We start from the raw sequence: 13,961 nt of genomic DNA on the forward strand, positions 1-13,961 counted from the left end.
GCTCTGGTTAAAGCTTGTAGAATTTACAGTTTCTAATAGGTTCTGTAATCACCCCTTTCCCCTTAACACAGAGGACCTTCCATCGTCTGGTCCTAGTTTAACTTTCCAGCGTATTTTGCTGTTTTCCCCATTAGGGGCCCTTAACTATAACCAAATTGTTCTCTCTCTCATTTTCCAACTTATCAGATGCTTTCTGATCTAGTTCCTCTGCTCTCACCTGTTTGGATTTCCAGTTTCTTCTCCCCTGAATTTGCCCCTAAGCCACCATTAAAATTAATGTTTAAGTACTTGAATCTGCCATGAAACATCTTTAACCTGCAGTGATCATATTCTCTTGAACGTAAACACGGGACCTGTTAGTAATAACAAGTGTGACTCTCAGAAATAGTTTCGTTAATATTTGTGACTAGTGTTATTAATCTGGCTATTTTTCTATGTATGTTTTCTCCCCTTTACTAACTGTAAGCTCTTGTATAGCACACGGTAGACGTTATTAAATATCTTATTGAAAAACTTGGCTATGCCAGTAAGGCATCTTTAAAATAGAAAACATTTTATTCCAAATCTGACCAAATTGATAAGCTGTGTGCATACACCAATGTAAACATAGGCGTGTATAAGAAACCTTTGGTGGCCTTGTTCATTGCTTACTGGAAGATAAACTAAGGCAGAATGAATTTTGAAAGAAAGACAATAGCAGTGAATCTGGAGAGCAAAAGAAAATAAATCCTTAGATGAAATTTTCTAATCCAAATTGAGATGGGGAGGATACATCAAAGTTAGGGATGTTTTACCCATATCAGGAATTAATCAGCAAATCCAAGGAGACAACGCCTTCAGGATAAAACCTGACTTAATTGTCACTCATCCAAATTATAGTTCTGTCAGTTCCTTTACAGGAGATACAAGTCTGATAACATTCCTTGCTTATCATTTGGATTACTTGGCTAGTTTTCAATTTCACAAAAGCCATTTCGGTCATTGAATATGCTCTCATTCCTATGATTTGGTCATGACTTATTCTGTGACTTATACCGTGAAGACTCGAGCCATGTTAGCTGGAGATGCATGCGTTTCTGTCTTCGCTCTCTCCGCACGGGGAGTGTACGTTTTTTGAAAGAACAGAGTGCCCTGTTCCCTTGCAGAGTTGTCACAGCAAGCATTCAGTGAGCAGGTGCTTGACTGATTTTAATGTAGGAAGGAAGGAAATAGTGGAAGAGAAACTTTCTAGATGAGCAGTTTGTAATGTAATACTGCTGAAATCAAGGCTGGTTGTCTCCTTTTTAGGCAGCCCTCTGGAATGCCTCTGGGTGTGGAATTGGAATTTCTAGGGACAGGAGACTGTTCCTTTATGTTCTGAGGCAGCAGTCTCATTGAGAATTGATAATGTGAGCATATGTGCCCAATGTCACTTTTTTTTTTTTTTTTTTTGCTCCACTGTATTTGGAGATTTATCCCCTATGCCTTTTTTTAATGTGCTAATCCCAGAGCTTTTGATGGTTTTAATTTAGGAAGCAATAGATATTTGGACCGAACTGGGAGCAGTAGCTCATCGCAGAAAAGCTCCAAGAAGGAACAAGTCCCATCAGGAGCGGAGTTGGAGAGACAGCAAATCCTTCAAGAAATGAGGAAGAGAACGTCCCTTTATGATGACAACAGCTGGATCCGACAGCGCAGTTCCAGTGTCAATAAAGAGCCTATTTGTCTGCCTGGGATTATGAGAAGGTGAGAGACATCTTCGGAATTATTTCTCCTTCTGTACTGAGGTGCAGATATTTAATTTCTAGACGTGCTGGCTGCTTTGGACAGAAGAGATGTCATCATTTCTTTTCTTATGTAAGATTTAGTGGGGGAAAGAGAAGGAGAGCAGATGTCATTGGGCACTTGTCACAGAGCACTGATTAGTGCCAGACACGTGCCAGGTGCTTTGTCTACATCATCTCACTTAATCTGGAAGGAATGTCTTGAGGCAGGGGTAGTAATTCTGCTTTTCCATACGAAGAAGCTGTGACTAGAGCAAGCAATGCGCTCGGACAAAACCACACGGCTAATAGGTTGCCAGGCTGCCTGTGGAGCTCTGATGTGTGATTCAGGTACTTAAATAATTGATGTGCTCTTAGTGCTTCCGTGGATGATGCTGAACCAAAAAAAAAAAAAAAAATTAAACCTCTGTTTATAATGAGATAATGGTTAGATTGGAATCATGAAAGTAGTGTTCACAAAGTGTGGACACCTAATTTTTGTAACTTAAAGGAAAATACAGAGATATAAATTAATTGGAGATGAGAGGATGAACTAAACAGATGTATCCTGGGTAAGTGAATACTGAAGCTACTTCTATTTAGTATTTCCACAGCTGACCAACTGAGGAAAATTACTGACAACACATTACAGACCAAGGGCTAATTACCTCAGTGTAAAAGTAACGCTTGAAAATCAGTAAATAAACCCCGAAAACTTTATAGAAACATAAACAAGTGATATGAACAGATAGTTCATAGAAAAAGAAACAAAGTCAGTAAGCATATGACAGATCAACACTTCTCCTAAAACAACAGGGGTACGCCTCGCTGGTGGGATTTGTAGAGTTAAAAGGTTGATTAAATCTAGTATTGATTAAATTAACTTAAATCTAGTATTGATTGAATCTAGTATTGATTAAATCTAGTATTGACAATTGTATAAGGAAACAGGAATTCTTGTTCCCAACCGGGTGGGCAGTTTTTTCAGTGTTTATTAAGCAAAAGTTTTTGCGTATACCCCGTGAGCACTTGCGTTTCCGACACTTTATCTTCTGGGTATATTTGGATAAGTATGCAAAGATAGTATTGGCAGTAGCAAAAAAGAGAAATAATCAGAATATGTAGAAATAAGAGTGTACTTGGTGCTCATTAAATAAATAGTGGCACCCTGATAAGTAGAATACTATACAACTATTAAAGAGTGAAAGAGACATCACTCTATAATATGCCACCTCAACAGTGAGTGGGTTAAAATAACAATTCACTACTCTCAGAATTCTGAGCGTTGGCTGGGCAGGTCTTTGCATGTATTGGTTGGGGCACTTGGCAGCTGTAGTCATTTAGAGCTGCGGTTGGCAATCTGTTTTGCTCGCAGGACCAGATTGTAAATAATTTAGGCTTGGTAGGCCACCCAAGTCTGCGTCATGTATTTTTTGTTGTTTTTTTTAATGACTGTTTGAAAAGATAAAATACCCTTAGCTCATGCATTTTTCGTATCCTGGCAGTGGGCTATAACTTGCTGACCTCTGATACTCCAGTGAGAGCTCAGCTGGAGCTATTGGTTGGGAGCTGCTGTTCTCCAAATAGGCCTCCCCACATAGCTGCTTGGGTTGCCTCATAACCTGGCACCTGGATTTAAAGAGGAAACCTTGCAAGAGGTATAAGCCCTAATGTGCAAGTGCTTATCAAACCTCCATTTGTCTCATGTCTGCTAATGTCCCATTGACCAACATGTCGCATGGCTAAGCCCAGAATCAGTGGGAGGGGACCACACAAGGATGTGGATACCAGGAAGGTGATTCACTGGGGGCCACCAAAGTACCTTCTATCACCTGAACTGACATGAAGATAGTTCTAAGAAAAGGTATATTACATGCAATAAAGCAAGTTATGAAGAATATGAGTTGTAGAATAATCCCATTTGTTTAAGCATGTTAAACATATGAACACATTACATATGTATATAGACGTGGTTATCCGTACATATGTAAATTTGTATATGTATGTAAATATATACTTGCATGTGTGAGGAAAGAGTCTAGAAGGATACACCGTCAACAGTGGTTACCTCTGGGGATTAGGCAGGTAAATTGTAAGTAAAAGTGTATATACCCTGCTGGATTGCTTGGGTCTTTCTCATCATGATGATATAATACTTTTATAATTTGAAAAAAATACATATTTCAAACTTGGGATAAGAGAGAAAGTTTTAAAAGTCATAACAACAAAATTGACCAGGTAGGAAAAAATCCTCATAATTTGGAGTCAATCTTTGTAGGTCAGAATTAATGTCAAGTACATAACGATCTTATTTACAAAGCAGAAATAGAGACACAGACATAGAGAACAAACGTATGGATACCAAAGGGGAAGGGGATGTGGAATGAATTGGGAGACTGAGACTGACATATAAACACAATTGATACTGTGTATAAAATAGATAACTAATGAGAACCTACTGTATAGCACAGGGAACTCTTGCCCTGTAGTGACCTAAATGGGAAGGAAATCCAAAAAAGAGGGGATATATGCATATGTATAGCTGATTTACATTGCTGTACAGTAGAAACTAACACAACATTGTAAAGCAACTCTACTCCAATAAAAATTTTAAAAATTTAAAAAAAATAAATGAAGGTTAATTGAATATGAAACATCATGATGCCTTTGATGAAAAGGAACTTTAGCTGTTAAAGGTAATTTTATATGTAACTGGCCTTGTTAGATTCATACCTGCTTATAAAATACATGGATATTTTAATGACTGTAATGGTGTTAAGTGGATTTCTAGTTGAATGTGTTCTATAACTTGGATGAACCCTTTCCATGTTTCAGAGGTGAATCTCTAGATAACCTGGATTCCCCGAGAGCCAGTTCTTGGCGACAGCCCCCTTGGCTCAACCAGCCTTCAGGAGTCTATGCCACTTCCTCTGTCCAAGACTTCAGTCGCCCCCCACCTCAGCTGCTGTCCACTTCGAACCGTGCCTACATGCGGAACCCCTCCTCCGGCGTACCCCCTCCCTCAGCGGGTTCCGGGAAGACCACCACCCCGTCCCCCATACTGCGCAGCCATTCCCCTGCGGTTCCGCAGCCCGCCTCCCAGCCACGCAACAGGTGAGGCCCTTTGGGTTTTCCCTCTTCTTCCCTTCGTCTCAAGGGGTTGTTTTTCATTAAAAATTTCCCAAAATCTTGTCCAAGGTTTCCAATGAAAAAAGAAAAACAAGCCTTTTTGAGTGTGTCAGTTTCAGTGTTCCTTTCCCAAATCAGTTCCTTGCTATCTTTCCATGCCAACCCAAGGGCATTTATGGATGTCTTATGAAGCCATTGGAGGCCTTTAAAATGTTGACTTCACTGCCACTGCCTCGTTTACTTGGGCCTGTGGTCAGTGTCTTAGATGCAGACGGACCTGAACAGTTCTCACTGTGGAATCATAAAAATATACAGTAGCTCAAGAATGCATGACAAATTGATGAGTAAAAGCAGTATTGTAAAATGTTTGACTGTTTTGATGAGACTGTAATATAAACTCATTTTATAGGAACTGAGCATGAAAGGAAATCATTATAACCCAGACCCATCGTCTGTGGAACTTTGAACAAGCTGGCTTAAAAAATCCTTAAGTTAGATATGGCATTTTGGGTTTTTGATTTCCAAGACCATTGCTTGTCTCTTATCTGGTTTTCCGACGTCTTACTCAGACTACATCAACTGAATTCTGCAGGTCATATGCTGCGGGAACTGTGTGAGAGTTATAATGGTGGGTCTTGGCACTTGCCTTTTGGTATGGGTTAAAGCTCAGATTATCAGCCTGTGTTGGGGTGCTATATCTGTGTAGCTTCTCCACAGATCACTGATGCTTCACAAAGCCACATACAGCAGGGTTTCTGTTGAGACCTGAAGGGAGTGCTACTGGCCTATGCTACTTTTCATCACTATTGAAATACTGAAAAGTAGAAACACAATGATTAATATTGGGATTTTTTTTTAAGCTATCAACTAAAGGATTTCATTCGGAGAAGATATTTTTATCTAGCTAAAAATGTTGCTTGTGCCAGGATTTATAAAATGTGTATCAGGGAGCTTAAATTAAGAGAAGAAGAGATGAGGATTTTGGGTAAATTTGGAGGGAAGATAGGGACTGCAGAGTCGGGGAGAAGCCAGAGGAGAGAGTACCTGTTTCCTTACTGAGAACCCTGCCCTCGGAAAGCAGAAAGGAGACGGGGCTGTGGACTTCTCTGCCCTGAAAAGGTCTCTATCTAGAGCACGTGGTGCTCTAACGTGAGGCACTCAACAGCTATGCCCTTTCCAATGTCACTGAAGTGCTGTGCCAGTCCAGTGGGATGCAAAGATAAGAAGTAGCCTTCACCTTTCGGCCTGGGAGAAGAGATAAGCCTTGTAAATAAAGCGAAGTAGAAACTTGCCTTACCTATCTAAATGGTAGCTGTCAGGCAGTTTTCATGTCATTCTCCGCAGAGGCAGCCCTGTAAACCAGAGGTACAGTCAGGAAAGCACTGATACTTCTGTTGACCTAGAATATCGGGTGAATGAGAAAGAGGTTGAGAAAATAAGGTTGAGGCGGTAGGTTGAATAGACTTGCAACACCTCTCCGAAGCGGGGCTGCCCTTTCGGTGTTCGACGAGCAGAAGACATGATTAGAGCTGTGCCTTGGAGGGTTTACCTGGCAAGATGATGTCGGCTGCATTAGAGGAGGGGGGACTGTTGCCGAGTACAGATGTGGTCTGAGGGTGATAGCACCGCGAAGTGCAGCATGGACTGGTTACACGGAAATCCTTCATGTATGTGACTAGGTGTCAAGGGTTCCAGAGCCGTCGTGGAGGTCCATCAAGGTACAGTATAATCAAGGCATACTTTGGTTGGCTGGTGAACGTTTTCCTGCCACAGGTTTATAAAATAAAGAGCTTCGTAAACTATGATTCACGTTAATACCAGAGTGTGATTTTTAGATAAGAGCTTTGAGCTACTCGGATGAAAGCCACCCTTCCATTCTCGTTCTACGTCTAGGTCGGTCAGTGGGAAGCGCATGTGCTCCTATTGTCATAACATTCTGGGCAAAGGAGCCGCCATGATCATCGAGTCCCTGGGTCTTTGTTATCATTTGCATTGTTTTAAGGTGAGACTGAGCCAGACAGCCTACAGGCCCGCATTGCTTTGCTTGGAGAGAGCATGGCTTCTTGCAGCGCTGGGTGTGGACCTGCCACTAACAAGCTAGGTGCTGCCTCTGTTGGTCTGTGCTGCACTTTGAATCACAAATGGCCTGCTACTGCTACTAGGTTCTCAAACCTTGAACCTGGCTTCAAAACTTAAAGCCGGAAGCACTATGCACTTCCTATTTCCAATCTAAGATTCTATAAGTAAAATTTACCGTGCGTAAATGCTTTCTCTGACATGCTGCCACGGTTATTAACAGCATGGGGACATGAATTATAACAGTGTCCAAACCCTAGCTTTGAACAGGGAGAGTATGAAAGGAAAAATAATGTATTTTTACAGTTGCACAGTCTGCTTGTACCTAAGGGGCTCTTGCACATAAGAAAGAAGTAGGGCTCTATGACTCCCTTAGTTTGCAGTATGTCTTTAGAGACACATCTGTTTGATTCTTGAACTTGCGTTGGGCCAGAGAGAGAGATTCCGGTGGTTGATCCTGGAGTCCTTTAGAGCTCAGCTTGTTTAAGCTTGTCTATCTCTGGCTTGGGTTGTTCCTAGGCATAGCAGAATGAGTCAAAATTATTAGTGTTTGAGCACAGGGAACCAAAATACCCAGCCTTGAAGGGAAAGCACTGTGAGTGAACCTCACCGAATTGGTGCTGGGGGGAATGCCTGTGGTGACCCACCCCAGGGCAGAGAGCCAGGCACCCAGTCTTGGTGCCCTTCACCCGTTCCTTCCTGTGGTGCTTTATCCTCTCCATTCCGCTGAGAGAAAGGAAGATGCAATTTCTTTAAACCAATCAACGAATCATTTCCATTCTTTTGGTATATTTAGAATGATATCTTGGCTCTTAAAATTGGCTTTATGAATTCTTTAATGTCTCATCTGGCAGGTTTCCTTTTCATCTAATTATCTTTGGGCCTTTTTTTTTTTTTTCTTCCTTTGCTGAAATGTATCTAAGAGCTTAGAAGCTGCGTTTTGCTCAAAAAATTTTTTTTTTTTTTTCTGGGAGTGCCCCAAGCTTTCTTGAGCTAAGTGTGGACGTTTCCTGTTTTTGCTTTTTTTTGTTTGTCTCCCAGTGTGTGGCCTGTGATCGTGACCTCGGAGGCTCTTCCTCAGGAACCGAAGTCAGAATCCGAAACAACCAACTGTATTGCAACGACTGCTATCTCAGATTCAAATGTAAGAGAGCAAATCAGGGAGAAAATTTCTTGTCTTTTACGGAGACCACGGGTTCCCATGCATTTCCCTGAACCTGCCACCAGCTCCCCTTCAAGCTCCCTGCCCCAGAGCTCCAGGCTTCAGGAATCTCAGAGTATCCCCTTCAAAGAGGGTCCGGTGAGCGGGTCAGTGGGTCAGTGCTCAGGATTCCAACCGCACAAGGGTGGGTGTAGGACCAAGGAACCAGAGAGGGATGCGTGCCAGGAGTCAGGACCGTGTGCTGTGCAGTCTGCTGAGTCTGGAGAAACTTCTGATGACTCAAGCATAAAAACCAACCAAGACCAACAGTCAAAATGAATCTTCTGTATAGACTCTCATCAGTTTCTTGGCTAAGAAACTCTCATCATTTTAGCTGATTTCTATTATTTACTAATGGGGTCTGATTATGTGATTTAGAATATGACCAACTTTAAAAACTGTGGTTTAAAAAGGTAATAAAGGATAGTCAGCGTATGCTTTGTTACTCTATAATCATATGCTATCAAATTATACAATAATTTAAGCATTAATTCTGATGACATAGTGTTTCAGTGTCATTTTTGGAAAAATTGCGTTTTTCGAAAACTTCACATGCTATTCTGTGTCTAAGCCTGTTTTTGCCTGTAAGTGTGTTATAAACATAGGGTAGCGTAAGTAGATTGCATATCGTTTATAGCTACATAAAGACAACCATTCCTCCTTTTTATATTTTGAGCCTTGATGCTGGTAACATGTGTTTCTTCCTTATTGTGAAAGGGTGTTTGTTACAAGTGGTATCAGCCAAACCATATGCTTTTGAGCTCTGAGGTATTTATATGGCCTTTATGTGAAGAGTGCTTTGGAAATGGCTTCAGCCCAGTCAACTCTCTCTTATCTGTCACCGTGTTTTGAGCCTTCTCACCCCGTTGGTCCAGACCTTTCCTGGATGCCAGCACTGAGGTGGGAGAGTGTCAAGGCTGGGCATGGAATGGGGAGGGAGTGTGTGTATGTGTGTGAGCTTTTCTCTCTTTAGTCAAAATTCCAAAGCCAAATATAATTGATTTTTGGAATCATCATGGAAAAATTGCCCATGCCTTTTCTCTCCTCCAGTACAAATAATAGAGAGTTGAGTGTAACTTGTTTCTATATCAGCAGTTAATTTTTACTCCATTTTTTTTGCAAAGAAAGACTTGTAGAACCCAGAGGTGTGATTTGCCCAGCTTTATCCTAAGTGAGTAACAGGGTAACTCTTTCTACCTCATGGGGTCATTCTCTGAACGATTCCTGCTATGTATCCCAGGTGGCGATATTCGAGTGTTTCTGAATCTAAGCGCTTTTCTTTCTTCTCTCCTTGCCTGATCAGCTGGACGGCCAACCGCCATGTGATGTAAGCCTCCACACGAAAGCACTGTTGCAGATAGAAGAAGAGGTGGTTGCTGCTGGTATAGATCTATAAATACACGTTGTATGTCCTTTTGCTCTCTTTTTTAAAAAGAATAATACTTTTTCTGGCCTCTTTAGATTACATCAGAGCATTATAGTCTTGGTAGAACCTGTATTTTTGTTGTTTATTTATAAGAAGGTAATTATGTGTGGGGAAAAGTGCAGTATTTCCTTTTTGAATTCAGCATTATAAAAGCACAGGGGAAAAATAAGAACTTCAAAATATTTTTTTGATGCTGATAATGATCTAGTTTGACTTTCTAATGGTGTTTTGAGGAGGGTTATTTTATTGTTTTTTTTTTAAGTTTTGGAAACATTATTTCAAATAGTTAATATAAATATGTAATTGCATTTGCTCCGTTTATTATAATGTATTCTAAATTAATGCAGAACAATACGGAAAATTTCACTAAAATCCACCCCCAAATTTGCTTTCTGTATCCTTCTTTTCATTTATGTAATATTATTAAATTTTTTTTTAGCTTATATGACATTTTATTTGCTTGATGAGGGGAGCTCTATTTTCTTCACCAGAATTGTCACTAAGCAATTCCCAGTAGAAATTGCTTCTTTTCATTCATGGAAAATCATCATGGTTTGTATGCCAGAAGTTTTCTCCAGAAACTAGTGAGCCTTTCTGTTCAACTGCATTTGTAAATAAACTTGCTGATGCATTTAAAGAGTGGTTCTTTTTCTTCTGTGTGTGTCTGTGTTTGTCTGCCTTCCAAGCCTTTTAATTTTGTTTCAGTGTGTGGCTTTTCTTGATACTATGTTTTATTTAGCATATTTACTGAGGAATAAATTGACATACAATAAAATCACATATTTAAACTGTACAGTGACAGGTTTTGACATGTGTATATACCTATGAAACTATGACTGCAATCTTGATATCATTTTTCCTGAAAAATTTTAACAAGAAACTTTATTTTTGATGGAAAGTTGTTTTTGAATGCAATACGTTTTTATGGTGAGAGGTGAAGTGAATGGTGAATTGTTGGATGATGTGCATGGAATCTTTACATATTCTTTTACTTCCTCAGTGATAAGTTTAGAAAATCTATAGGATAAAAAAATCTATAATGTTTTAGAAATCTGGAGTGAGAGTGCAAGAACGCAAGACTTTAGCATGTTTTGAGCAAAAATATAAGCTTGCTTGAATCCTTTATAATAAGGAAACTGGAGTGGTTAATTCTAGGATATGAGAACTGTACTGGGATAGGTTAGAAGTATATAAGAAGCTGTAATGTTGGAGAACATAAAAAATTTAGTTCCAGTTTTTATTTTTGTTTAGTATTCTTTATTTCTGATTATTAGAGTAATGTGTGTTTTTTGATGAAAATTTATCAAGTACCTAAAGCGTGAGGAATATAATTCTCAATTCCAAACTTCAAAGACAAGAGCTCTGTGTTTAAGCTCAATCCGTACACAGTTATTTATCCTGTGTTCCTGGTTAGCATTGGCTTGTGAGTTTTCCATGTTCTTAAAACCATTTCTATATATTTTTATTAATGGTTGCATAATGCTCCATTGTTTGGTGCTGTTAATACTTACCTGATAGTTCCTCTACTGCGTGCATCTCAATTGTTTCTAATATTTAACACTTTTTTTAAACAAATAGATTTTATTCTCTTTAAAGTGATATAAGTTACTTTTATTTTTTCCCCATTATTTTTATCTTTTATTGGAGTAAAATTGCTTTACAATGTTGTGTTAGTTTCTGCTGTACAATGAAGTGAGTCAGCTGTCTGTATACCTGTATACCCTCCCTCTTGGACCTCCCTCCCCCCTCCCCCTCCCGTCTAGGTCACCACAGAGCACCGAGCTGAGCTCCCTGTGATATATATAACATGGTTATATATACTATATGTATGCATATATTTCTAGTATAAAGTCTGTGATGGACTCTCCATGATCATATCTATTTCTTTATATTATTTTCATAGACATGAGATTATTGGCTCAGAGGTTATGCATCTTAAGGCTGTCACGATGCATATTGCCACGGTGGTTTCCAGAAAGATGCTACCAACTTAGACTCCCAGTAGCACCACACAGGAATTTCCGTTGCCTTGTTCTCTGCCTGACATATAGTAGCCCTCAGTATGCAGTAGCTGAATAAATCAGTAAATAAACCACTGCTCCAATTTCTGTCTTGTTAATTCTGCTTGTTCCTACCTCTAGTACAAGCTTTATTTCTTACCTCACAGTTTTAGTTTTCTCATCCGACATCTCTACTGATCAGTACTCCTTTTCATCTAAATCCTGTATCTTTTCATCTTAACCTTGTATACTGTTTTTCTTCTTCTCTGTACATTCTTATGACTTTTTTCCTCATCTCTCATATTATCTTGTTAAGTGATAATAATTTTGTTAGTACAAGTTGTTAGGACAGCTTTCAGAGATTTTCTTCTGAGACACCAGTGTTATAGCACCTTTGTATATGTCCATGAGAATTTGTAACTTCATTTAGGAACAAGGAAAGATTCAGTCATTCAACATTCTTTATTCAAGCGGTATGCGCCAGGCATAGTTTTAGGCACTGTAGATAGTGCAATGAAGAAATACAAAGTCTTGTCTCTTACTGGGCTTAGATTTCCAGTTGGGGGAGACAGTGATAAACGCAATAAAATGTAACATGCATGTGGAGATAAGGGTGTTGAAGCACAAATGAGCGGGGCGAGGAGGCTCCATGAGTGTTGGAAGTGAAAGTTCCGTGGTGCCTTTTTATATGGGTTGTAGAGACATCCTCTCTGATATTTGAGCCAAAGCCTGAAGGATTGAGGGAGCAGACCTTACAGATATCTGAGGGAAATGCATTCCGGATATAGAGAATAGCAAGTTCAAGTGTCCTGAGGCAGGAGAATATATGGTGTGCTCAGAAAGCGACCATGTGGTTAGGACGGATCAAGTGAGAGTGATGTGAGCAAGGAGGTGTGGGCAGGAAGACGCAGGTCTGCTGAGCAGGACAGAGACATTGGAGGGTTGAGCTGAGGCGTGAAATGAACTGACTTATGTTTTAAAATGACTGCAGACCACCACATAAACAATAGGTTGCAGAAGTGTAAAGGTAAAAGCAGGGAGGCGAGTTCGTAATCTATTGAAATTGTCCAGGTGAAAGATGTTCTCTTCAGCAGGGCGGGAGCAGGGGAGGTGATGAGGAAGGAGGTGACAGATTACACAGTGTGCATATGTATCTCGAAGATGAAGTGACAGATTTTGGGGATGGGTTGGATGTAGCATAAGAGGAAGGGAAGAGTCCAAGTCTCAAGTGTTGTCTTAAGGAGCTGAACATGGAACCACCACTTTCTAAAATGGATAAGGTGGTAGGTGGAGCCCAGTTGGGGTTGGTGGGGCAGGGAGATCAGGGTTTGGATTTTAAACATGGTAAGGTCTGAACAGTATTAGATAAACTAAATGACAGTGTCGAGTGGGCAGCTGGCTGTGCAAATCTGGAGTTCAAGGCAGAAGTCCAGGCTGGGGATGTAAGTGTAGGGTCATCAGTATATGGATGGAATTTAAGCTGAGAATCAAGAGGATATCACCTGGATTCTGACTGTAATTAGAGCAAAGAATATCTCAGAAGGACCAATTCCTGGGGTCCTCCAGCATTGGAGATCAGAGATGCAGAGGCAGGAGAAGAACCCACACATTGGTGTTCTGGAAATCAAGTCAACGGCATATTTCAAGGCGGAAGGGACCTGCTGTGTCAAAGGCTACCCAGTGATGCAGTAAGATGAGAACCCAGTCGATGACTGGAGATCATGTACATTTTGGTGTTGGTGGATTGACCACCTCAGATGTTCAGTTGGGCGGTCTTTCACGTACACAGCACCCAGCCCAATTTCCAGTGCCTAGCAACCTCTGAGTGTCCTGATGTGTTGTCTATTTACCCAGTGAGATGAACTGAGGGAGAGCTTGGAAAGCCATCTCCAGGCCACGTTCTGTCCGTACCGCCCGCCCCGCGCCCATGATATGTTAGGAATCAGAGCTGCACTTCCCAGTGTGCTGTGAGTGAGTTCCCTTGACACGTGTGCTGCTTCCCCTTCACCACTTGCCCTGTAGTTTTGGGGGACTCTCAGAGTGTCCGGGAAACAGAGGTACTGGGGTTAGAGTGCACTGGCTGCTTCCAGAGGCAGGGACAGCCAGCTGGGTTCTGTTCTACCGTGTTCTGAGATGCAAACTTTGGGTCTCTCGGCTGAGGCCCCGGACTTGGTCGCTCTGCCTTACTTCAAGCTACAGACAAGCTTTGGTCCTTAAATTATGATTCACAGTTGAGTTTCATGGTAGTTGATTGAAATTCTGTACCCTTCCACCCCCGGAGTCTAGCATTGCCAGTGGTAGATCTCAGTGTTAAGGCTTTTCATCACTTTCAATGTCTCCATGTGTGCTTTGTGGGAAGCAGGGAGAGGCCAAGTCAGAAACTGCCG

At 40.8% G+C, this 13,961-nt stretch overlaps 1 protein-coding gene across 15 annotated transcripts in view; it reads left to right on the forward strand.

Moving 5' to 3' along the window:
• Window positions 1-10,211, forward strand: part of LMO7 (LIM domain 7) — a 202,207-nt gene extending 191,996 nt beyond the window's left edge. For 13 of the 15 annotated variants that reach the window (XM_060287878.2, XM_060287887.2, XM_060287894.2 and 10 more), the window contains 5 exons: window positions 1,512-1,725; window positions 4,578-4,856; window positions 6,765-6,873; window positions 7,989-8,091; window positions 9,452-10,211. In XM_060287878.2, coding sequence (XP_060143861.1) covers window positions 1,512-1,725; window positions 4,578-4,856; window positions 6,765-6,873; window positions 7,989-8,091; window positions 9,452-9,474 — 728 coding nt within the window. In that variant the 3' untranslated portion in view covers window positions 9,475-10,211. The remainder of the gene's footprint in view (window positions 1-1,511; window positions 1,726-4,577; window positions 4,857-6,764; window positions 6,874-7,988; window positions 8,092-9,451) is intronic. The other 2 variants (XM_060287889.2, XM_060287890.2) reach the window with 1 other exon arrangement.
• The last annotated feature ends 3,750 nt before the right edge of the window (window positions 10,212-13,961 follow it).

The sequence above is a fragment of the Globicephala melas genome, chromosome 18 (assembly GCF_963455315.2).
Source record: "Globicephala melas chromosome 18, mGloMel1.2, whole genome shotgun sequence".
Classification (NCBI taxonomy): Eukaryota; Metazoa; Chordata; class Mammalia; order Artiodactyla; family Delphinidae; genus Globicephala; species Globicephala melas.